The following is a 23,441-nucleotide window of genomic DNA, read 5'->3' as shown; positions in this document are numbered from 1 at the left end:
GAATTCGAGAAAGACAGGTTGTCAAATTATGGTTTGGTAGAAGGCCTGTCATGGTAGTGCCTTCATGAGTAGCCTAGTACTGCTCCTCTTGGTTTTAATTAATTTTTTAGTACAGGTTTGACCCTGCTAATCCAGGACCCGATAGTCCGGCAGCTTCGGGATGGTGTCGTAGCTCACTTCTGGTGTCTGTTGCCACTACAGTATTTTACCTTTAAATACTTGTAATTTATCCTTAAATATGCCTCCTAAGAGACCAGCAAGCAGTGAAAGTGGTTGTAATACAGCAAAACATAAGCATGTGATATTAACTATTTTAGAGAAGATGTCTATACTGAAGAAATTAGACAGTAATAATACATTTTCTGCATTATTTTGCCTTTTTTAACCTCGGCTTCGATGTTTTGGAATTTTTGCTAATCTGGAACTGGTCTGGTCCCAAGCTTCCCGGATTAGCGAGGTCCAGCTTGTATATGAAAATATATTTTGCATAGCCATCCTGCTTAATAGGCTCTCAAAGCAAAAAAAAAAAAAAAAAAAGATGCTTCTACATTAGCTTTTTATTCCGGAGAAAAATTTCGCATATTCTGCACTGACGAAGAGTAAAGGGAATATAACACCCAAGTGGACATAGCATTCACCCCCTTTCCTATGGAGCACTACTTCACTTCTTGGGTATCCCTTGTTTACCCATTTATGAATGAATGGGCACCAACTTTATAGTTAGGGAAGGGAAGGTGGTAAGAGGGTGGTGCCAGCCACTCTGCTTCCCCTGTGTTCCAGAGGCTTAGTATTCAATGTACTGTATCCACACTGTGTCTAACTGCCATCATACCTATAAAACCCACTTTTATGAATAGCTATGTAATGAAATTACTATGTATTCTCTCTTAGGAGATTATTGGATGTCAATGTCCCCTTGTGTTCATAAAATGGACATAAGGAACTCTTCAGGGGATCTTAAAAATGAATAAACCTGACTCTTTTATGGTGTTAAATGAGGACAGTTGGGCCATTAACCTGTTTTTAGGTCAAGTGATTTAAACCTAAAAAGTAATCAGTGACTACACTTATTGTAAGCTCTCACCAAGCCTAGTACAGTATTCCCGGGTAAATCATCTTGGGGGATTATTATTTTTTGTGATCACATTGGTTAATGAAGTTTCCACTTGTGGTAAGCGAGTGGATACAGCACTTATCTCCTACCTAACTTTACAGTTGGGGAAGTGAAGGCAGTTAAGTGCAGTGCTTGTCACTGCACCTAACTGCACACCAAAGTCTTAATATACAGTGCACTATATCCACATTGTCTGTAATGGGCAGTCTTGCCTGTGATACCAACTTCCACTCTTTCAATGAAAAAGATTGTTGATACACCTTAGTTCAGTGGCATTACTGGGCACCTAAAAATATTCTTAAGATGTATTTAAGGGATTTTCTTATTGTAGATTATACATTAAGGCAGGAAGTGCACTGGCTCCATGACTTGGATAATCACAATCTCTGCCCAATTCACAGTGAATGTTGCCCTTTTAGCTGCTTCTATAATAGAGTTGTGGAATATGTGATGATTCTTGTCCATATTTTGAGTCATGATGTTTTCAGGAAACTGAGATTGTATGGGGTCCCTTTGTTTTCTGACTGAGCCAAGCAACAGAGAGTATACACATGCTTACTTTATGGTGAAGAGTTGAACTCTCTTCCTTTTCAGTGTGCCTTTATACAGAGTGTCTCCTTCATTGGAATCCAATTTAATGGTGAAGAATTATTTAATTCTCAGGTTTGTTAAGTTTTCAGATTCTTAGTGACATGTCCGAGTTCCTAGGAACATGATTTTCAACTTGTATAGTTGTGGACTACACAGAGCTGCCCTATTCTGGCATATTTGAGAGTGTTTGTACACTCTTCCATTTACCATAATACTTCATCCAGTGACAATGAATTTTGATTTAAATGAAAATCTAAGCAATGGTATTTTAATCCTGTATTTTTGTCTCCCAAATTCTTCCTTAAAGTAGATGTAGAATTACTCTGATCTTCATCCAAATTTCCTATTTACTTAATATACAGTACTGTATTTGATAAAAACCAACTTATTGTGTTTTCAGAGATCAATTACCTTGATGATGCCTTTTTCATGGAAATTCATTGTATGTACAAAAATACAAAACAAAAAAATCAAGTGAATGGGGATATTGCATTACTTGAAATCCAAGTCATCATATTGATCCCTCACTTTCACATACATCTTCCATAATGAATAAAAATCCATTATTACTATTGTAAGTTAATTATCATTCACCTCCAATTATGTAATTATTTAATTCACTAGCTTGCTGTATCTACCATGCTAGGGGCCTTCAGTCATTATTCATTATAAAGGGGCTTTCAGATTTTTAGACTTCACTCTTCAGTAATGGTTGTAATCATCTTTGTTCTGTCTTAGGTGCTGGGTGCTTGAATATCATGGATAGTTTATTTTGGTCTGTAAATAATAAACAAAATTGTACTGTATACCTGAATAGCGATGAGATGACTGAAAATCACTGGACAGCTCATACTCACACTTAAACTGTGGATAGTAGAGTCTAATATATATATATATATATATATATATATATATATATATATATATATATATATATATATATATATATATATATATATATATATATATATATATATATATATATATATATATATATATATATTCAAAATGGTTTGTTATATAGGGATGACCATGTAGATTATCGTAGTACTCACTCGATCTCTCACTTTGTTGTCATCCAGCAAAAAATGGAATGATAGGAATTTTTTTATGGTGTCACCTTTGCTTGTGGGTTCTAAGGTGGTTCAAGGGGCTGATATGATATTGACAGGGTTGTACACAGATGATGCATGTGTGGAGAGCTACATCTAGTGAAGAATCATCTTTCTGATGTTGGTGCTTATACACTTTAGCGTGCTTGTAGTCTGTTACACTGGAAGGTTTTAACACCTTATCACGCTGTACTTCTCCAAACATCACAGTTTAGATGGTCATCTATAAACTATTAAAACGATTAGTATCATAGCTAACCAAATTATTCTAGCCTAACTTAATCTAACATTTCCTAGTCTAGTTTAGGTATGTGTGTAGTTTCGTTATCTCATAATAGCAAGCAATATCTTAAATAAAACAAAGCAATATTTATTATATATGAATTAATTTTCATTAAGTTATAACAATAATATCTAAGTAGTAGTTGCATTTTACAGGATAATCAGACAATTATTCCTGACATTGTATTATAGTACTGTGTGTGCACTGCTACCTGGATGAATGCTTTGGTCACCATTGTTATACCTCATTGCAAAATAGAGATTCCTAGATTATCCATATCTTTATTGACAACACCTTATCTTCAGTAATTCATGCTGTATATATGTAAAATACAAATATTGTAAGATTATAAGATTTTGTCTATTTGTTGATTTATTGTTTGTTGAAGTAGAATTTTCATACAAAACTACTGTAACAGTGTCTTTGTCAAATTATATTTATGTATTTTGTTCATAACTTATTAAATTTTTATGGGAAATCTACTTTTATCTTTCAGTTTAGGCAATATATATATATAATATATATATATATATATATATATATATATATATATATATATATATATATATATATATATATATATATATATATATATATATATATATATATATATATATATATATATATATATATATATATATATATATATATATATATATATATATATATATATATATATATATATCCTGCTTAATACAGGATGGACAGAAACATGAGTGACATAGTTTTCCTTCATTCCTTCACAAACATTCTTTTAGTCTTTTCATAGTAAAAGATGTTTACTGTATTGCTGTGGTCCTCCTCTACTGCAAGAAAACCTTAAATAAGGTGTGCTGGTGACTTCACCTAAACCAGCATAACGTTCTTTTCAAAAACATTCAATGAAATGTATTTCACTCATTCTGGCATCTTACTGCTTCCTCACTTCTTGTGCCTCCCATGCAGGGTCTGTTCATTTGGTTCTTGGTCATCCCTTCTCTCTCCTACCATCTACCTTTGAATTGTTCGCTCTTTTTTTACTAATGTTCCACATCTCTTTTTCTCAATATGTTAATGCCATCTGAGCAGAACTTGACCAACTTCTTTTGAACATTATTTTCATTTTTCACATTTCCTTATTTCTGTATTTACCCATTTGTTGCTGTTGCTGCTAGTTTGCTTCTTACTCCTGTATCCAGATGTCAAGGTGGATTTTCATTTGTGAAGGTCAAAAAGACTGCTGCTATCTATGCCTTGGACGCCTTTGGACAATGACATGATGTTCTGGATAAGTTTCTAAAAATAGGTCGAGTTTTCAACCTTTGGATGGTACAGAACATGGGGCTTATATAGTTTCCTTTTCTATTGACTTTGTCAATCATTTCTGAAGATCTGTTTGTTCTTTTTCTCCAGTTCATGGGAGATGAGCTACAGTGGAGGAACATCCTGTTTTTTATTGATATCACATTGATATCACAGAAACAGTGTTCATCTATGCTCCTCCTGTTGTGGGGAATCTGGAAAAGTGTTCAACCTTTAATATCATGACCACACATATTGCTGAAACACTTAGTGTGAGGACAGATGCCTTGTCCAGGAAAAGGTAGAGGTTGAATCCTGGATCTTCTTTTTTAGAACCTGGATAATGGCTACTCTTATTAGCATAGCATTTGCAGTACCCTGTACTGTACTTTGGTACCTCCCTTTGTAGCTGTCTTTAATATACAGAGATACAAAATCTTGGCAAAAGGCTATAAGCAAGCCTGGGATTAAGGAACTCGGCATCCTTCCCATATCCATATTGAGTGACTGAGGTGAGATGGACCTGAGGCACTGATCATATTACATTATTTAGTAACATCAAACAAAAGTGGATTGTTGACCATACACATTGATGCTCAGTGGCAAAGACTTTTTTTTTCTTAAATGGGAACCTGCATATCAATTATATCCTTTAGTGGAGTATTGTATGAGGGAAAGGATAGTTTCAAATTTGGATATTTTTTTAGTTTACATTTTTGAAGGAGGGGGGGGGGTTACTGGGACTTGATTTTTTTTAATTCTTAAGACTTATTGGCTATGGAAAACTCCTTAATCCCTGGTTCATGTATAAGATGAGATATTGTATCAGGATCAGTCTCCTTATGAGCCTTGGCTATTCATTGAACTGTTTATCTACTGAAGATTTTATTTATGGTTTGTTTATGTGCAGTGTAATTCTGGTGGAAATAGGTTTATATGGTTGAATCAAGGCTCTACCCAGCTAGTAAACTCGACCAAATCATATTCCTTGTTTGGTGGACTGTTATCTGAGTAGGATGCAATTACAGAAGTTTATTCTTTTAAAAGTTTCTTGTGAAGTTTTTGTTTTTATGATGAAGACAGTCACTGCCAGCACAAATTCATAAACTGGAATAAAGTTTCTTGTTATTGTTACCAATCAAGTAATATGTTCTAAACTGTTTCTTTATTGGAAACAAATTAATTTATTTTCCTTGACTGTTATTATTCTTTAGAATAAAGAAATTCAGTATGCATTTAGTTTTGTATTGCTTTTTGTATATGTGGATTTGCAGTTGTTTTGATAAATATCCATTTTCAGTTTATTTCTTGAAATCTGTACATCCTTAAATTATTACTAATCTGGATAAGTTCATTGCTCCATTTTCTGGATTAAGTCTTGTATTAAGTGTTTCCAGTCCCTGTTGTACTAGATCATATATGTTCAGTATGTGTTGAGTCATATTTAATTTCATTATCTTGTGCTTGAAGGTGAAACTGTGTTTAATTCAGAAAGTTTTATAACATGGGGCATCTTGTCACTGAACGTAAAGTGATGGTTTAATCCTAAAGAGTTCTGAAATAACAAATCATTTCTGTCTTCTGTGAGATATGTATTTATGAAAATTTCTTCCTGAAGATAACTGCTTTCTCCTCCGAAATTTCAGTACTGTACAATAAGCTCTCACTCTACACACTTTTACCATGCACTGTACTGTATATTACTAGAATTTGTGGACATAATCCTTCCTTACAGTGTTAAACAATTGACTACTGGACATCACTTATATTATTTTATTTAGCTAATGCCATACAATTTTATTCAGCACAGAGAGAGCCATTCATACCCAAGGGGTTAATTAGAGCTGTGGAGAGGAATAGTCCCTATGAGAGCAGACATGGCTGTTGTAAAGAGTGTAAAGTTAAACTGGCATACAGTGTGGACAAACTTAGAAATAAAAGGGAAAGTTTTTATATGCATTTTTAACAATGTAAAAAATGGGGTATGGTAGTTCCAGAAGTATTTACTACATACAGCAAGACCAAGGATTTTGAAATTAATTTTCATTATACAGTGTAATAGATATTACCTGTACTAAATAAAATTGGAGACTGAAAATAAATTAGAAAATCCCTAGTTGGACTTTCATGTTAACAATGTTATTTGTACAGTACTTGCATTCAAGATAATTTTAATAAGGTGATTTATCAAACATTTAACACCACAGAGATTAGATGAGTGGGATAAATTTGGCATAGGTTAGTTTCTCAAGCAAGAGTATCTGCAGGAAAGACTGGTGATTAGGTAAATAATATGAAGTTAGAAGAGCAAAAACTGGTGTTTGAAGTATACAGTACTCCAGCGTAGATGGGAAATTAGTGTCCTAAGAGATTAAAAGAAGGAAGTTTCCCTACAACCATAATACAGGTATGGTATTTCATTCTTCAATATTTTGTTTTATTGAATTATACAATTTATATTGAATGTTTGAAAAATTTGTTTTTATTGGGTAAAATGGTATTAAAATTATCTGTTTTAAAGCCATCTAATTTTGTATTGTATTACTATGGTAAAGTATCCATCATAGAAATTTATCTCTGATAGAAACAATATAAAAGTTTCATCCATTTGCTCTCTTAAAATTGATAACATATTAAGTCAACTTGAGTGTGAAGTATTAAAGTTTCTAAGGTCAGTTGTGTCAGTAAGAGAATAAGGTCCCTTCCTCAGAATTAGATATCTGGGAGTGTAGATTTCTGCTTTAATAAAAAAAAAAAAAAAAACTATGTAGTATTCCATTTCATAAATTTTTCATTTCACTTTACACAAAAAAATTTTCAAACTATAACATCTAGATTAGAATAGTTTAAACCAGATTACTCTCAGACTGTGAACTTATTTTTTACATTCACGTCAACATACTGTAATGAGATATTATTTGGAATGATTTTTACGTAAGCTATTTTACTTCAAATTTTCTCTATCTTAACCATTAAACATCATGTCTTGTGATACCTTATACAGATTATGATAGACATATAAAAGAAAAGTCAAGTCTTATACATAAATATATTTACAAAAGTATGTCCATTAATGTTAGTACAACCTGTTGATAATATGTATTTCTTTAGCATTTTTCAGTTTATTTTTCTAGCTTATTATTGATAGGAGAAATTTGTACTTATGATGATCTTCAGTGCAACAAAGGTTTTTCTATGTCCTAATAACACATTATTAGTGATATATGATCACAGGTGAGTTTCTCTCATTTTAAAAACACATTATTTATTACCAGTATTTGTGATTTCTTCAAGGAGTGATAAATGGTGCTTTGACTTGGGTTACAATATTAATATATCATGCAACAGTTTTGCCTTACTGTATTGATGTACAAATTTTTATAAGCTTTTGTAAGACATTTGTACTCTTAATTCTAGGCCTGTACATATTGTTGGGTTGTTTTATTTGTGATATGTATCACACACGCACACACACACACACACACACACACACACACACACACACACACACACACACACACAGTCTTACCTTCCCTCCCAATCTTTTTTTACTCCCCCTCTCTTTCTCACCTTCCCCTCACTATTTTGCTCTTTCCTTTTAGCCTCACTCTACCTTCCCCCTTTCTATCTTATCATACCCAATCTTTTTGTTGTACTCCCTGTTTACACTATGTCTTTCCCAGCTTACATCCTCTCTCCTTCTAATCTATCTTCTCTGTTTCCCCATTCCCCAGACTTCCTCCTCTGCCCTTTTTTTTTTTTGTAACATTTGTGTACACCAGAAGAATTTATTTCCAAACCAAGATTCAATGCAGTACATTATATGCCATTTCACAAGTCTTTGAACTATTTTTTGCTCGCTTCACCATAAAGGGGGAATGGCTCATTTCTTTAATTAGCATATGATGTTTTGGCAAAAGCAGTTTGTGTATCATATATTGTTATTAATGGGTAAAAATTACATACTGCATTGTCTTTTGGAAACAAGCTCTTTGTCTACTTATACACTACTGTACGTATTTCTCGGTGAATTCATAGTGAATCTCAACGTATTTTATTGTTATTTTCCTTGTATCCTGGTAAAATCTAAGTCATCTTTCTCTGTAATCAAGCATGATATCACATCTTCCTGCTGCTATGCACAATTTTTTATTCACATCATATGCAATTCTTGTGTGTGTTCTCTTCTTACTAAACCCATCAGTAATCTGTGTCTTATTTTATCTGGAGTATACTGTACTTCATAAGAATTATCTAATACTGCACAGTATTACACTGGTAGCTCCTACAAATTCAGGTTCATAGTACTACAGTATATTATCTTCCTTTTTTCATATTCTAACTTTTTAAAAACTTTCTTGCATATTGAGCCATCTTAATTATATATATTTATCTTTACAAGTATTTCTCTGCAATATCTCCATATGACAGAAATCACACCTTCTATAGCTACAGTTTTAAGATGTCCTCATATCCCATGAATAAATAATGTTTGATTAATAGATTATGACGTGTACTGTACTTTGTTTATTAATATTTTCATTTTTATAACACTATCTCCTCTTCATCAGAACAAATAATACATTTGAAGAATTAAATGATTTGTAAAGATTCTTGTCCCATTACAACTATGACTTGTTCAATTAACTTTTTTCTATGAGTACACTGTTACTACTGCAATAGAATATATATATATATATACGTATATATAGTATATGCTGATAACCACAAGGAAAGAAGAAAACACGAAGTTCCCAAGCGCTTTCGTGTAATTCACATCTTCAGGGGTGAGTACAGACTAGTCTGTACTCACCCCTGAAGATGTGAATTACACGAAAGCGCTTGGGAACTTCGTGTTTTCTTCTTTCCTTGTGGTTATCAGCATATACCTAGATCACGCGCACCTACAGTGATTTACTTGCATATATAGTATATACGAGTTTCCAGAATATGTTCTGTACACTATGTATACTGTGCTCCAAATAAAATACTGTACCTGTTATTTATCAGTAGTATTGTAAAAATAGGTAACAGCATATGATGTACTGTTTGTAAAGAAAAACAATCTTTTAATATACTTTTGAAAAATGAAAATAATTTGTATTTCCTTCTTTCCATCAGATACTAACATGGAAAATGGGCAAAAAAAATTTATGATGATATTGTACCATCAGATACAGTAAGACAGTTGGGTGTCTTCTTTTGTACAGTATTGCTTTAAATTCAAGACAAATTTTTGTTTCATGCATTGGTGAAAAAAATAAAAAGGCAAGACCTGTATACTGTATACTGCAATACTGTAGCTTATAACAAAGATTCTTAACATGAGTTCATAATAAATGTATATAAAGGCAATAATTTCTCTTATGAGTGTTGGTGCATTTAGTCCACTTAATTTTGTTGGGGATGATGAAAGGTTGACAGAATTATTAGACTCCTTTCTAATAAAAGTTCAGAGCTTTAAAGGTTGTGACATAATTGAGGGCACTACTCAGTCGAGTGTCCATACCTGGAGCTGACGAACGCCCTCCCCACAAGGGGTCACAGCTCAAGGCTGAAGAAGCTGCAAATCCAGAAATCTGTAAGGGCAAACTTTTTTGGAGTGAGAGTTGTGAACTCGTGGAACATACCTGCCGGAGAGTGTTGTGACAGCACCAAGTGTGAGTTATTTCAAGACCAGACTTGACCAACACTGAAGCAGGTTCAGATTCATTCAGGAACCAGTGCATTCCCACTACTTGCCAACAGTGCATAACAGAGACGTAACCGACTGCCCAAGCTGCTAACGAGCTGATCAGTGGTGAAGAGGATAAACTTAAGAGTAAGGCTAGGGATGCAGTAGCCAGGAGGATACAGTTAAGGCAACCCCAATCTACCCAGTTGCAAAAAAGTATATAACTTAACAAATTGGAAAATTAAGCTAATCTTCAGTAACGCAGCACTCGACTCTTGTTCCAGGGTCTGTACTGTAGTTCAATTCCTGGGAGCTCCCAGTTCACCCAGCCATAAATGGGTACCTAAGTTTACAACTTGGGAAAGTGAATGCAGTCGAGAGCAGTACCGGCCATGCTGCCTCCTTGTGTACTGAAGGCTTAGTATACAGTGTGCTGTATCCACACTGTCTCTAATGGGCAGCCATGCCTATGGGACCCACTTTCAACCTAACCTAACTGATTTGATGAATATAATTTTGATGGAATGTATTGTTCTAGCTGTCTGGTTGAACAGCATAATTGTGAATGCAGTACAGTACTTACAAAAGAAAAGGTGATGCACTTGAATGTGAAAAACACAGGAGCCTGAAGCTGTTAGATCAGGTTATGAAAATTGTGGAAAGAGTGACTATCAATATGATGAATTTGTGGCCAGGCAACTAAACAAAAAATATAAATGGGAGAAAGCTGTAATTTTTATTTGCAGAGTTAGAGAAAGCATTTGACAGGGTACCATGTGAGGTAGTGTTTTGGCAATGAGAAAGTTAGGGATTCAGAAGTACAGTACAGTATCTTGTTCGAGTGGTTATGGCACTATGAGGGCTTAAGAACCGGTGTGAAAGTAAATGAAAACGAAGTGGGAAATTTTAGGTGAAAGTAGAGGTTCATCAAGGGTCTAGAAGTATTAACAAAGGATTTTAGAACTAGTCTGCCCTGGGAGTAGTTGTATGCTGGCAGCATAGAGTTGATAGTAGACAGTAATGAAGAAATAGTTGAGAAATTTAAGAAAGAAATACGTAAAGAAGTCAGAGGGTGTCAGAGTAAATGTGCCAAAAACAAAAGTACGGTAATGGGAGAAGGACCTGTGGTGGAAAGTGGGAAATGGCCATGTTTGGTCTGTAAGATAGGTGTTGGCAGCAACTCAGTAATGTTCACTGGGTGTGGAAGATGGGTACGGTACACAAAAGGTGCATTGGTGTAAATGGCCAACAGCAAGTTGTTTAAATTTTTCAGTGTGTTGTATGTAGATCATCATGTGGCCTTAACTAGATTGGAGAAACTCAGCATTGGGGATATATCCCTGGACTGTGTTAATGAGTTGTGCAACTTGGGTTCAGTGCTGAAGCTAGCTCAGTTATAAGTTAAAAAGTGGCTGACGTGCAGTTACTGTGATAAGGATTGTGTGAATGCTGATGATAATGGACAGAAAACATTGTAGAACTTATCAAAGTATTTAGTCGATAGTATTAGACCATCACTGACTAAACTTGTGTAGACTACAGGTATAAAAAAAATATTTTGAAGTCAGAAATAGAGGAATATGGATTATGGTTTGTAATTGAATTAAAGCAAGTTGAAAAGATTACTCTTGTTAAAGTTAAGGAAACACTTGATAAAACAGAGAAACTTTTCAAGAGAAGCTTGAGGATCATCCCAAGTGCAAGAATAAAATATACTGTACAGTACATAGTTATTGTGTGTGAAGTCCATGAGAGTCAGTCCAGGCAAGGCAGAAAAGAGGAACACATATGACATGACGAGTTTACAGAACATTTCTGCCTCGTCTACCAACATAGAAGCATGGCAATCAAATGGAATTAGTGCTCGCCTGCTGTTCCAGTAGTCAGAGGTTTGATTCCTGGGCACTCCCAGTTCACCAGCTGTAAATGGGTACCTAAGTTTGGGGATATGAAGGTGGTCAGTGGCAAATAATAGCAGGGGCAAATGGGGTATTTGCCACTGGCCCAAAAGTATTCAGTGAATAATCTTTTTTATGCAGTTTCTTTTTTTGTTACAAACGAAAATAGCTGACTGGGTATAGTGTGAGGGTGCGATGCTGGTGTAAAGGTGTGGGGATGTGATACAGGTGTGAGGCTGGTGTGATGCTGTATGGCTGTGAGGCTGATGTGATGCTGCATGTCTGGGGGTGTGTGGAGGCTGCTGTGGTGCTGCTGTGGTGCTGCATGTCTGTGGGGGGGTGAGGTTGTGATGCTGCATGTCTGTGGGGGGTGTGAGGCTGGTGTGATGCTGTATGGCTGTGAGGCTGATGTGATGCTGCATGTCTGGGGGGTGTGAGGCTGCTGTGTGCTGCATGTCTGTGGGGGGGTGTGAGGCTGTTGTGGTGCTGCATGTCTGTGGGGGTGTGAGGCTGCTGTGGTGCTGCATGTCTGGGGGGTGTGGAGGCTGCTGTGGTGTTGCATGTCTGGGGGTGGGAGGCTGGTGCTGCATGTCTGGGGGGTGTGAGGCTGCTGTGGTGCTGCATGTCTGTGGGGGTGTGAGGCTGCTGTGGTGCTGCATGTCTGTGGAGGTGTGATGCTGCGGTGCTGCATGTCTGTGGGGTGTGGGGCTGCTGTTGCTGCATGTCTGTGGGGGGTGTGAGGCTGCTGTGGTGCTGCATGTCTGTGGGGGGTGTGAGGCTGCTGTGGTGCTGCATGTCTGTGGGGGGTGTGAGGCTGCTGTGGTGCTGCATGTCTGTGGGTGAGGCTGCTGTGGTGCTGCATGTCTGTGGGGTGGGGGCTGCTGTGGTGCTGCATGTCTGTGGGGGGTGTGAGGCTGCTGTGATGCTGTATGGCTGTAAGGCTGATGTGATGCTGCATGTCTGTGGGGTGTGAGGCTGCTGTGGTGCTGCATGTCTGTGGGGGTGTGGAGGCTGCTGTGATGCTGCATGTCTGTGGGGGTGTGAGGCTGCTGTGGTGCTGCATGTCTGTGGGTGTGGAGGCTGCTGTGATGCTGCATGTCTGTGGGGGTGTGAGGCTGCTGTGGTGCTGTATGGCCGTGGGGGTGGGAGGCTGCTGTGATGCTGCATGTCTGTGGGGGTGTGAGGCTGATGTGATGCTGCAAGTGGGGGGGGGTGTGAGACTGCTGTGATGCTGCATGTCTGTGGGGGGGTGTGAGCTGCTGTGATGCTGCATGTCTGTGGGTGGAGGCTGCAGTGATGCTGCATGTCTGTGAGACTGGTGGTGTGTGGTGTATGTCTGTGAGGGTGTGTGAGGCTGCTGTGACAGTGTATGGTGTGAGGGTGTGTGAGGTACTGTGATGGTGTATGCCAGTCTGTGTGAGGGTGTGTGAGACTGCTGTGATGCTGTATGCTGTGCGGGTGTGTGAGGCTGCTGTGATGGTGTATGCCTGTGAGGGTGTGTGAGACTGCTGTGACATTGTATGTCTGTGAGGGTGTGTGAGGCTACTGTGATGCTGTATGCCTGTGAGGGTGTGTGAGACTGCTGTGGATGCTGTATGCCTGCGGAGGGTGTGAAACTGCTGTGATGCTGTATGCCTGTGGGAGGTGTGTGTGAGACTGCTGTGATGCTGTATGCCTGTGAGGGTGTGAGGCTGCTGTGATGCTGTATGCCTGTGAGGGTGTGGGAGACTGCTGTGATGCTGTATGCCTGTGAGGGTGTGTGAGACTGCTGTGATGCTGTATGTCTGTGAGGGTGTGAGACTGCTGTGATGCTGCATGGCTGTGAGGGTGTGAGGCTGCTGTGATGCTGTATGCCTGTGAGGGTGTGTGAGACTGCTGTGATGCTGTATGCCTGTGAGGGTGTGTGAAACTGCTGTGATGCTGTATGCCTGTGAGGGTGTGTGAAACTGCTGTGATGCTGCATGTCTGTGAGGGTGTGAGGCTTGGATGGCGTGATTTGCTTGTGTGGGGGTGAAAGGCTGTGAGTGATTGTGAGGGTGAGAGGCTCTGAAGATGGAAGGTTGTGTGAGGCATGAGTAAGGATGAGCAACAACATGGCGCCTCCATGTCACCGAATAGACCGATATGACCGTCGCTACTGTCATCTAGTGATTGACTGCTAAACTAAAACACTACCAGGTAGTTATACAAAAGTGTTAATTTTGTTTGTTTTTCATTATTTCCAAATCATATTTACTTTCTTTTATGGTTAATAAAAGATGATAGTTGCTAAAACTTGCTATCGCAAGGGTTCAAGTCAACAGAACCAGAGTCACCAGTCACCAGAAGGGTGAGAGGCTCCACGAGGAACAACATATCAAGGAACTCAGTGCCTGAGATATAAATAGAGCAATTACGAAGTACGAGATGACTCTAATCTACTTAATGTAAAGGTAATTATGATCAAGGTTAATTTATGATAGTAGCCAGGTTTCGATTTTTCCAAAATATAGTTTTTCTATAGTTCTGTGATTCGAACGACTCTGACCTTCGTTTCTGGTGCTAACCGCCCCATCCTAACTTAACCAACACCGGGGCACTATCCTAATTGACCATGATCAATATCAGGAACGATTTTAAAAAGTTAGACGACGTTATTTCCTGCAGCTTCATAGATGCAATGTCAACACATACACAGTAGTTGTATCATTAATTGTATTTTATTCTGATTTTGTTGGTAAAATGGAACCAAATTGAATGAACTTAGAATATATGGTTAATATTGACGACTGACCTGCCGACGCATTATTTGTGAATGAGGTAATACCGAGGGGGGCACTGACTTTGCGTGCATTTGATCCCAAGGAAGAAGTAGAGACAAGAAAGTTAGAAATGGAGCACGAGTTGGCTTTGAAGGAAAGAAGAAAAGGAAAGAGCTTGAAAAGCAGCTTGAATTAGAGTTAGCACAGGCTAGCGGTAGAATACGAGACTTACAGGCATTGCCTTTAGAATCTGAGACAAAATTGTTTGATGTGACAAAACATTCGAGACTTATGCCTGCCTTTGACCATTCAGAAAGTACCTGTCACTTGGGAAAAACTGATAGATGATCAGCAGAGTGACCCCGAATTTGTTGAACTATGTAGGAAGGCTGTGGATGTGGAAGAATCAGCTCGCTTGCCTGTTTGTTACTACATGGATTCAGGGTTACTTGCGAGGAAGTTCTGGTCTGTATCTGGTGCTGCTGATGAGTGGAATATTGTGCAATCAGGTTGACTCCTGGATGTCACCGGGGAGAAATCTTGAAGTTGGCACACGACTTTTTGGGAGGACATTTAGGAGTAAGGAAAGCATGTGAGGTTTTTAGTATGTTTGGTTCACACTCAGGATGGGGTGGAGAAAGGAAACTCACAATGTGCTCTCTATATACATGTTGTATTGGATGTACAATGCAGCTTGGTGCTGGGAAGGCAGCATGGTTACAAGCGTGATGTAGAGAGAGCTGGTTGGTGAGGGTGCTCAGAGGAGGACCAGCTTGTGGGTCGCCATGCTCGCCGGCGGGAGCGAGGACCACCAGGCAGGCGGAGGAGGAGGAGGTGTTGCTGGCTGGTTGGTGTAGGTAGAAAGAGACAGGTCACCACGAGGTCAGGTCTTAAATAGCAGGGGGTAGGCGTGGCTTAGTAGTTGACCCCCGCTCCGTGATGTATGGCGGCGCTGGTTGACCTAGACCACGAGGCATACACTGGGGAATTGGTGGGGTCGGCTACTCAGCGACAAACAGCGTTTGTAGGGGAGAAATCCACTACAATACTCCCCCTTCCCTCCAGGCGGTGTAGGAGACTTGTTGTCTGCAGGGTTGCATAGCACATGTGAGGCAGAACGGGCGGTGCATGCCTCATGTGAGACAACGGCGATGGCGTGGATGAGCCGGTCGCTGGACACAACTGTCTAGATACACAATATCTGTGGGAGTAAAGAGGGAGAAAAAGGGTGTGTGGAGGCGATGAATTTTGTTCTTCCCTCACGGCAGGTACAGAGTCGTCAGATGCGCCTGCTGGGGTGTGTGGGCCTGGGTCAGGAGCAGGGGCTGCGTCAGCAGAAGCGGATAAGGGCTCGTGACAGCAGCTGGGTCCATGACAGCAGCAGGGTGCAGGACATTAGCAGGGAGTACCTGAGGGAGAAAAGAGGAGTGTGTGGGTCCGCACTCAGGAACAGGGGCCGCGTCAGGAGAAGCGGCAGGGGGTACTGCTGGGCCAGAGTCGGTGTCTGAGGCAGGACGGGTGTGTTGGTCCGCGTCAGGAGCAGGGGCCGCATCAGGGGCGGCAGGGGTTACTGCTGGGCCGGGGTCGGCGTCTGAGGCAGGACGGGTGTGCTGGGGTCGGAAGAGGAGCGACTGTCTGCTTAGAGTAGCAGAGCTGCTCTAGGGTGTCTAACCTGCGGTGTAGAGACAGTAGTTGTAGAGCCGATGAGAGCTGCTTCTGTGTGGATAAGCCAGTCTTCCATGTTGCTTGAAGACTGGGAGCGTGATCAGTTTCTCCTCCATCCTGTGTGAGTGCGAATCTCCGGGGGTCACCAATTGTGGGGTTTTTAGGATGTTTGGTTCACACTCAGAATGGGGTGGAGAAAGTAAACTCACAATGTGCTCTCTATATACATGTTGTATTGGATGTACAATGCAGCTTGGTGCTGGGAAGGCAGCATGGTTACAAGCGTGATGTAGAGAGAGCTGGTTGGTGAGGGTGCTCAGAGGAGGACCAGCTTGTGGGTCGCTATGCTCTCCGGCGGGAGCGAGGACCACCAGGCAGGCGGAGGAGGAGGAGGAGGTGGTGTTGCTGGCTGGTTGGTGTGGGTAGAAAGAGACAGGTCACCACGAGGTCAGGTCTTAAGTAGCGGGGGGTAGGCGTGGCTTAGTAGTTGACCCCCGCTCCGTGATGTATGGCGACGCTGGTTGACCTAGACCACGAGGCATACACTGGGGAATTGGTGGGGTCGGCTACTCAGCGACAAACAGCGTTTGTAGGGGAGAAATCCACTACAAGCATACAAGACGATTTTGTCACATTTTTACTGGCCTGGAATGAAAGGTGATGTTGCCAGACACTGTAGAACTTGCCATGAATGTCAGATGGCTGGTAAACCGAATCAGGTCATAAAACCTGTTTCCCTAAAACCTTATTCCTTTTTACTTTTATCCTCTTCACCACCGATCGGCTCGTTAGCCGATCAGTCATGTCTGTTACTTTTCCTTTTCTTTTATGCTCTTCACCAAATGATCTGCTCGTTAGCTGCTTGAGCGATCGGTCACGTCTCTGTCACGCACTGTTGGCAAATACTGGGCATGCACTGGCTCCTGAATGTACCTGAACCTGCTCCAGTGTTGGTCAAGTCTTGTCTTGAAAGAGCTCACACTTGGTGCTGTCACAACACTTTCTGGTAGATTGTTCCAAGAGTTCACAACTCTCACTCCGAAAAAGTTTGCCCTCAGTTTTCTGGACTTGCGGCTTCTTCAATCTTGAGCTGTGACCCCTTGTGGGGCGAGCGTCCTCCAGCTCCAAGTAAGGACACTCGACTGAGTAGTGCCCCTTGAGATGCTTATACACCTCAATTCGGTCACCCCTTGCCTGTCTGTAGTATAAGAGAGGCAAGTTCAGGCACTTCAATCTCTCAGGGTAGCTGAGGTGCCAAAGTGCAGGCACCAGTCTGGTGGCCCTCCTTTGAACATTTTCGACCAACTGACAGTCCCTAGCATATCTCGGGTACCTTTCGTTCATCCAGGCATTTACAAAACAGGATATTCAGGGGCTCGGCAAGCTCATTGCTCAACTCTTTTTAGCACTCTAGGATGCACCATTGTGAGGGGGGGGGGTAACAACAAACAAGCTGCCACCAATGTGAGAGCGCGAGTCTGGCGCTGCCACCAATGTGAGGGCGCGGGTTCCCTCTCTGTATCTCTACACCACCCTCATCTTACTTACTTCTCTTAGTCTTACTCTTACTCAGTTCCGTCACCTATTCTTTTGGTAGCATGGACCTTCTTTTGGTAGCATGGTCGAGGGCCCAGGCGCATGGGTATGGTAATTCTGGTATCAAGTCACTTGGATGGAAATAAAGGTAAAATACTGCGGGAGAAAGGAATACACCTAAAGTACTCTAAAAACAAGTTTATTAATGTGCAATCAATGGGGAAAGATATTGTATTAATCATATAATTACCAGGCTCAACTCCTGGGCTTAGTGCAAACTCGGTACTTACTCAACATACTCGTTAATAATTAAACTAGCATATACAGGGGTCCACTACCCAACATGGGATAATTATTTCCATCTAATTATCCCTAACATACATGTCACAACCCTCTCTGTGGACATAAACTTCCAAGGAGTAACCCAGGGTAGAGCACTGGGGCTCACGCCCGTTGTTATTGTGGGGTAGCCAGACACATGGTGGGTCTGGCCCAACGAAGCTGTGGGGCACATTAATCAGGCCGCATCGGTGCCATCGTTTTGTATATGATCCCTGCTGGTTATTTACTACGTCCGGGCCCGTTGTTGAATGGTTGCAAGAATCAATGGGATCTGGAGAAATATTGAAGCAGCGTCAGAGAGCATGACAACACAAACAAACTCTCTTGTCTAGATGACAGATGTATTTACGTTATATTACTTCCACACTGGGTGAATGACAATTCAACTGTTAAATCATGAACACTGGTGAACACTGATATTCACTACAATTGACTGAATTTACTGAATGGCTACACATAAACATACCTGGAGAAATATTGAAGCAGCGTCAGAGAGCACTCTCTCTGGCCCGTCTTAGGGTATATATACCCCTGAGTTGCCAGTGATCGCTACTCACACAATGACAATAATTACAAACAAACTAACTGTTACTCATTCAAAGATGACCCTCAGTTGACAAAGGTCTAGCGAATTACTTGAGTTGATTTACACAGACTAATTCAAGATTGAGCTTCCCAGGAGAAAGTGGAATAACAACGCATTGACAACTGTCTTCACAAAGGCGGGACTCTGGGAGGGAACCCAAGTGTAGCGTGTATGGGGAAAAAACACGTCTTCTCAGGGGTTGCTAACTCACTCATGTTTTGCGGGCGTGGAGTTTAATAAGAATCATTAGTTAAATAGATCAGCAGTCAACGTGACCATGACACCATGTCAGGGCCGGGACTCTTATGGACCTTGAGCTTTGACAGTTTATTTCTTATACCCTCTTCTGTGAACACAGTGTGGGTCAGTGCTGTGTTGAACCGTCTGTCCTCAAACGCAGGAAGGTTAATCGCATCGTCTCTTGTGAACACCGAGGAAAAGAAGCTGTTAAATGCCTCAGCTTTATCCTCGTCAGAATCTGCGTAACTACCATCTTCAAATCTCAGGTCTGATACTCCTACACGCGTTTTTAATATCGACTTGGCATCGCGGTAAAACGCCTTTGCGTTTGACTTGACCTCTCTTGCAACCAGCCTCTGGAACTCCTTTTCAGCCCTTCTACACTCTATCTTTGCTTGGTTTCTGGCTCTTGCATACATCCTCCTGTCCTGCTCATCATTTGACCTAACCCACGTCTTGAATTTCTGGGTTTTCTTCTTAACTTTGTCGACCGCCGCGTGGTTCATGTGTAGGGATCCCCTCGTATTCCTAGAGGAACTGGGTTTGGTCTTGAGTATGTATTTATCGATCAAATGGGTTACTTTACTAGTTATCATATTCAGCGTAGTGTCTGCGTTCATGTGCCTTAATGAGTCGGGCCAGTGGATATCCCTCATCTCTTCCCTCATCCCGTTGTAATTTCCCCTGTAATATTTCCACCTTGGCCTGGCCTTATCTTGAACTAGGTAACAGTTAAATCTGAATGACAACACTATATAGTGACTGGTGCCAACTGGGGCAAGGTGTTCCAGTTTGGCCACCATACCCTCCTCGTTTGTTATGTTGAGGTCTAGTGGCTTGGATGTTTGTTCCCCTCTGTAATGTGTTGGGTCTCTAACATGTTGGAACAGAAAATTATCTCTCAGAGTTTCTACAAAAAGAGTAGCAGGGTTATTCAAGTCACTTGGGGTGAACTCGTTTCTCCAGTCGATGTCGCCATAGTTAAAGTCCCCCAAGATAAGGAGGTGGCTAGGGTTGAGCATCGCTGCATTGTCTATTAAGGCTCTTAAGTTCCTTTGATTTAGTGGGCCACAGTTTGGGGATCTGTAGATACACCCGACAAAAAGTAAATCCCTTCCCTTTAGTTTAATTTTACACCACTTGGACTCTTCAAAAACATTCTCTCCCTGTACCCTCGCCTGGCTGACCCCAAGGTCTTGCCTAGCATAGATAACCACACCCTTCTTGCAAGTTTCTTGAGAATGGTTCATAAATGAGTCATATCCAGCAATAATGAACTCGCATTCCTCTGGGTCGATTCTCCTGTTCTTGTATAACAGTTCGGCGACTCCTACAATATCTGTTGGTGTACCTTCAGTAGTGTTTTAAACTCCTCTCTCTTATCAAGGAACGTGTCAGTATTAGTGTACATGACATTCAAGCCCTAATTTTTTCTCGGTAACGTCTCTGCTCTTAGTAGTAAATCCCCCTCCCATTCTCAGAAGCTGCAGCATTTGCCAAGTACACTGCATTTTGCAGGGTGTGGTTAGAAATGTCATGGCTGGAACTGGATGGTTGTCTCAAATTCAATATGACTAACCCAGATGAAGGGCAAAGTGAGAGCCTGCCAATGCAGTATTCTACTTTAATTGCTTTATTTGGTTTTAAAGACTTATTTGTGATGTGAAGGTGTAGCTAACTCATGAATTGGTCCCAACCTTTAAAGTCTTGTTGATATATATTTTATATGTTAAGCCCATCATTTCATGCGTTAGTGCTAATTATATCCAATGTCTTTTACAGCAGTATGATGGTCTTCACTATGGTAACATTTATCAGCTTTCTGGTACTATGGGCAGGTTACCACGCCTTTGTAGTGCCTACCAATGATGAGAGTACATCAAAAGAATTACTTGAGTTATCATATGACAAGATAAGCAAGAGTACTGGTTTGCAAGAGCCCAAGTTGGAAAGTAAAGAACATTTAGAGTCACATATTAGAGGTGAAGGAATCGTGCTCCAGTCAAAAGGTTCGACAATTTTTCTACAGAGTTCTATTCAGCAGCAGTTAAGGGTATCAAAGTATCGTAATAGGAATTCATATGTACTAACAGGAATAACCGCAACACTCCTCAAAACTTTACAAGATCTAGAAAGTAAATCTGATAAAAAAATTAGTCTCAAAGGTGTTGAAACACATCTGATGTCAAAACAGGAGCAGCTTAACACTCAAGGTTATGGGCAAGGACTTGAGAAACAGACTACTGAACATTATTTGCCTATACCTGATATCCAGGAAACAAATATAGTGAAGAAACAATACTTAAATACTAGAGACAAACATAAAGTACAGAAGTTAACTACACGAGACAAAAAAACAATTAATGTATATGATCTTATTTCTGAAAGTCATAGGAATGATGAACAAATGGAAGCCACATATCTTGATGGTAGTGATGATGATAATTTTTTCAAAGAAAGTTCCACGTCAAATGAGGAAAGGTCCAAATATTCAGAGAATCATTATGATATTGAGGAAAAACAATTTAAAATGATGGACAGAATTAACAGTCCTTTGGCACATACGGACATAGATAATATTGGTAAAAATGAAGGGAATGCTGATGGTATCTTCAATAGGAATGGTTATAAATATTTTAACACTTTATATACACTGTATTCTTTAATTATATATGTAGTAAATCAGGATTATGAGGAAAAAGAAAATGTTCTAACATGGGAAAAAGAGAATCCATATATAGAAAGTGAGAGGGACTTAAAACACAACAAAGAGAACTCAACATTATATGGTTTAAAACTAATTGAAGAACAAAAGAGAAAAGACAGTCCTTTGGCACATACGGACATAGATAATATTGGTAAAAATGAGGGGAATGCTGATGGTATCTTCGATAGGAATGGTTATAAATATTTTAACACTTTATATACACTGTATTCTTTAATTATATATGTAGTAAATCAGGATTATGAGGAAAAAGAAAATGTTCTAACATGGGAAAAAGAGAATCCATATATAGAAAGTGAGAGGGACTTAAAACACAACAAAGAGAACTCAACATTATATGGTTTAAAACTAATTGAAGAACAAAAGAGAAAGGACAAATATCAAAAGGAACACCAACATGTGGAAACAATTAATCCAGCTCCTCTAATCTCACATGCTAACATTACTGAAACTGCAGAAACCCCAAAAAATATCAGTAAAACAACTTATGATTTGGACCTTTCAGAAAGTGATGGTAATTATGAGGTCATAAATTTACTGCCTCTTGAAAAAAATGAAGAAATAGGGCCGACTGATGCAACAGATGAACATTTAGAAAGTTCCGGGTGGAAGATTTATGTAATAATTTCTGCTTCAGTTTTAGTGTGTTTAATACTGGTATCATTCTGTGTGGGTTATCTAGCAAAAGTTTATCGATGGGAAAGAAATCGTAAGCAACAGGAAACTCTCCAAGCTTTACAGTACCCTGCAGCTACGTAGTTGTATCTATATAAGATGATGTTCCTGTTTGTATGATTCTTGTCTTTATTTTAAGGTTCTACTGTAGTACATTATATAATTTCCAATCCAGCTTGACTTTTTTGCAACCACATTCTGCACTGCTAACTTACCGTACTTAAGCAGGAAATTAAAAATAAACTCTCTTTGAAGTTACTTTGACAAATTTCTTAAGGAAGGAAATTATTTTTTTTTTCTCAACCTAATCTTAATAAAAAAATTTGTTTAATTAAAAAAAATTTTCTTCAGTTTTTAAGTCCTGTGATCATAATTTTTTATGTTTGTCATACTCAATAAAATTACTGTACACAAGTCTTGGAGCAGCCTATAAATCTTATGAATTGTCCTATTTAATAAACTTGTTAACAACCTGGTTTGATCTTAATAATAATACTGCACATTATAAAGATATTAGGGGAGACAATCTACTAATCCTATGTGTATGGGGTCACCTCTGAGCTGAATAAAACCATATGATGATGTCCAAATAAAATATTAAAAGTGGCATCTCTGTAGTGAAGGGGTTAATAATGTTGATAAAGTAATTCGTAGTACAGTACAGTAAAGTACTTATGAACAGAAAATCTAATTTACAAAATACTGTACAGTAAGTAAACTACTTTACAGTACTAAATATTTAAGCATTCTAAATACTGTACTGTATAATTTTTTGTAGTTTTCCATACAGTACATGAGAGTAAATGGAAAGATATTGGACAGTCTGGCAACCAGCTCAGTGTCTGTGTGAGTGATGAGTGTACTTGCCTTTACACAAGTTTGAGGATTAACGTATACAGTGACTGTAGGAGAATGATGACTCGGGGAAAGCTTATTTGTAGACTTAATAACAGTGTCCAGGAGAATAATAAAGTATTT

The 23,441-nt window shown here is 39.6% G+C and overlaps 1 protein-coding gene across 1 annotated transcript; it reads left to right on the top strand.

The window, feature by feature from the left end:
• Window positions 1–14,275: 14,275 nt before the first annotated feature.
• Window positions 14,276–22,687, top strand: LOC121876493. The gene is made up of 2 exons (XM_042381619.1): window positions 14,276–14,385; window positions 20,846–22,687. The coding sequence occupies exon 2, from the start codon at window positions 20,850–20,852 to the stop codon at window positions 22,545–22,547; it is 1,698 nt and encodes a 565-aa protein (XP_042237553.1). The 5' UTR covers window positions 14,276–14,385; window positions 20,846–20,849; the 3' UTR covers window positions 22,548–22,687.
• Window positions 22,688–23,441: the final 754 nt, after the last annotated feature.

This window comes from Homarus americanus, unplaced genomic scaffold, assembly GCF_018991925.1.
Source record: "Homarus americanus isolate GMGI-L3 unplaced genomic scaffold, GMGI_Hamer_2.0 scaffold42442, whole genome shotgun sequence".
Taxonomy (NCBI): Eukaryota; Metazoa; Arthropoda; class Malacostraca; order Decapoda; family Nephropidae; genus Homarus; species Homarus americanus.
The sequence above is the reverse complement of the archived record's forward strand: the minus strand, read 5'-3'. Positions and strand labels throughout refer to the sequence as shown.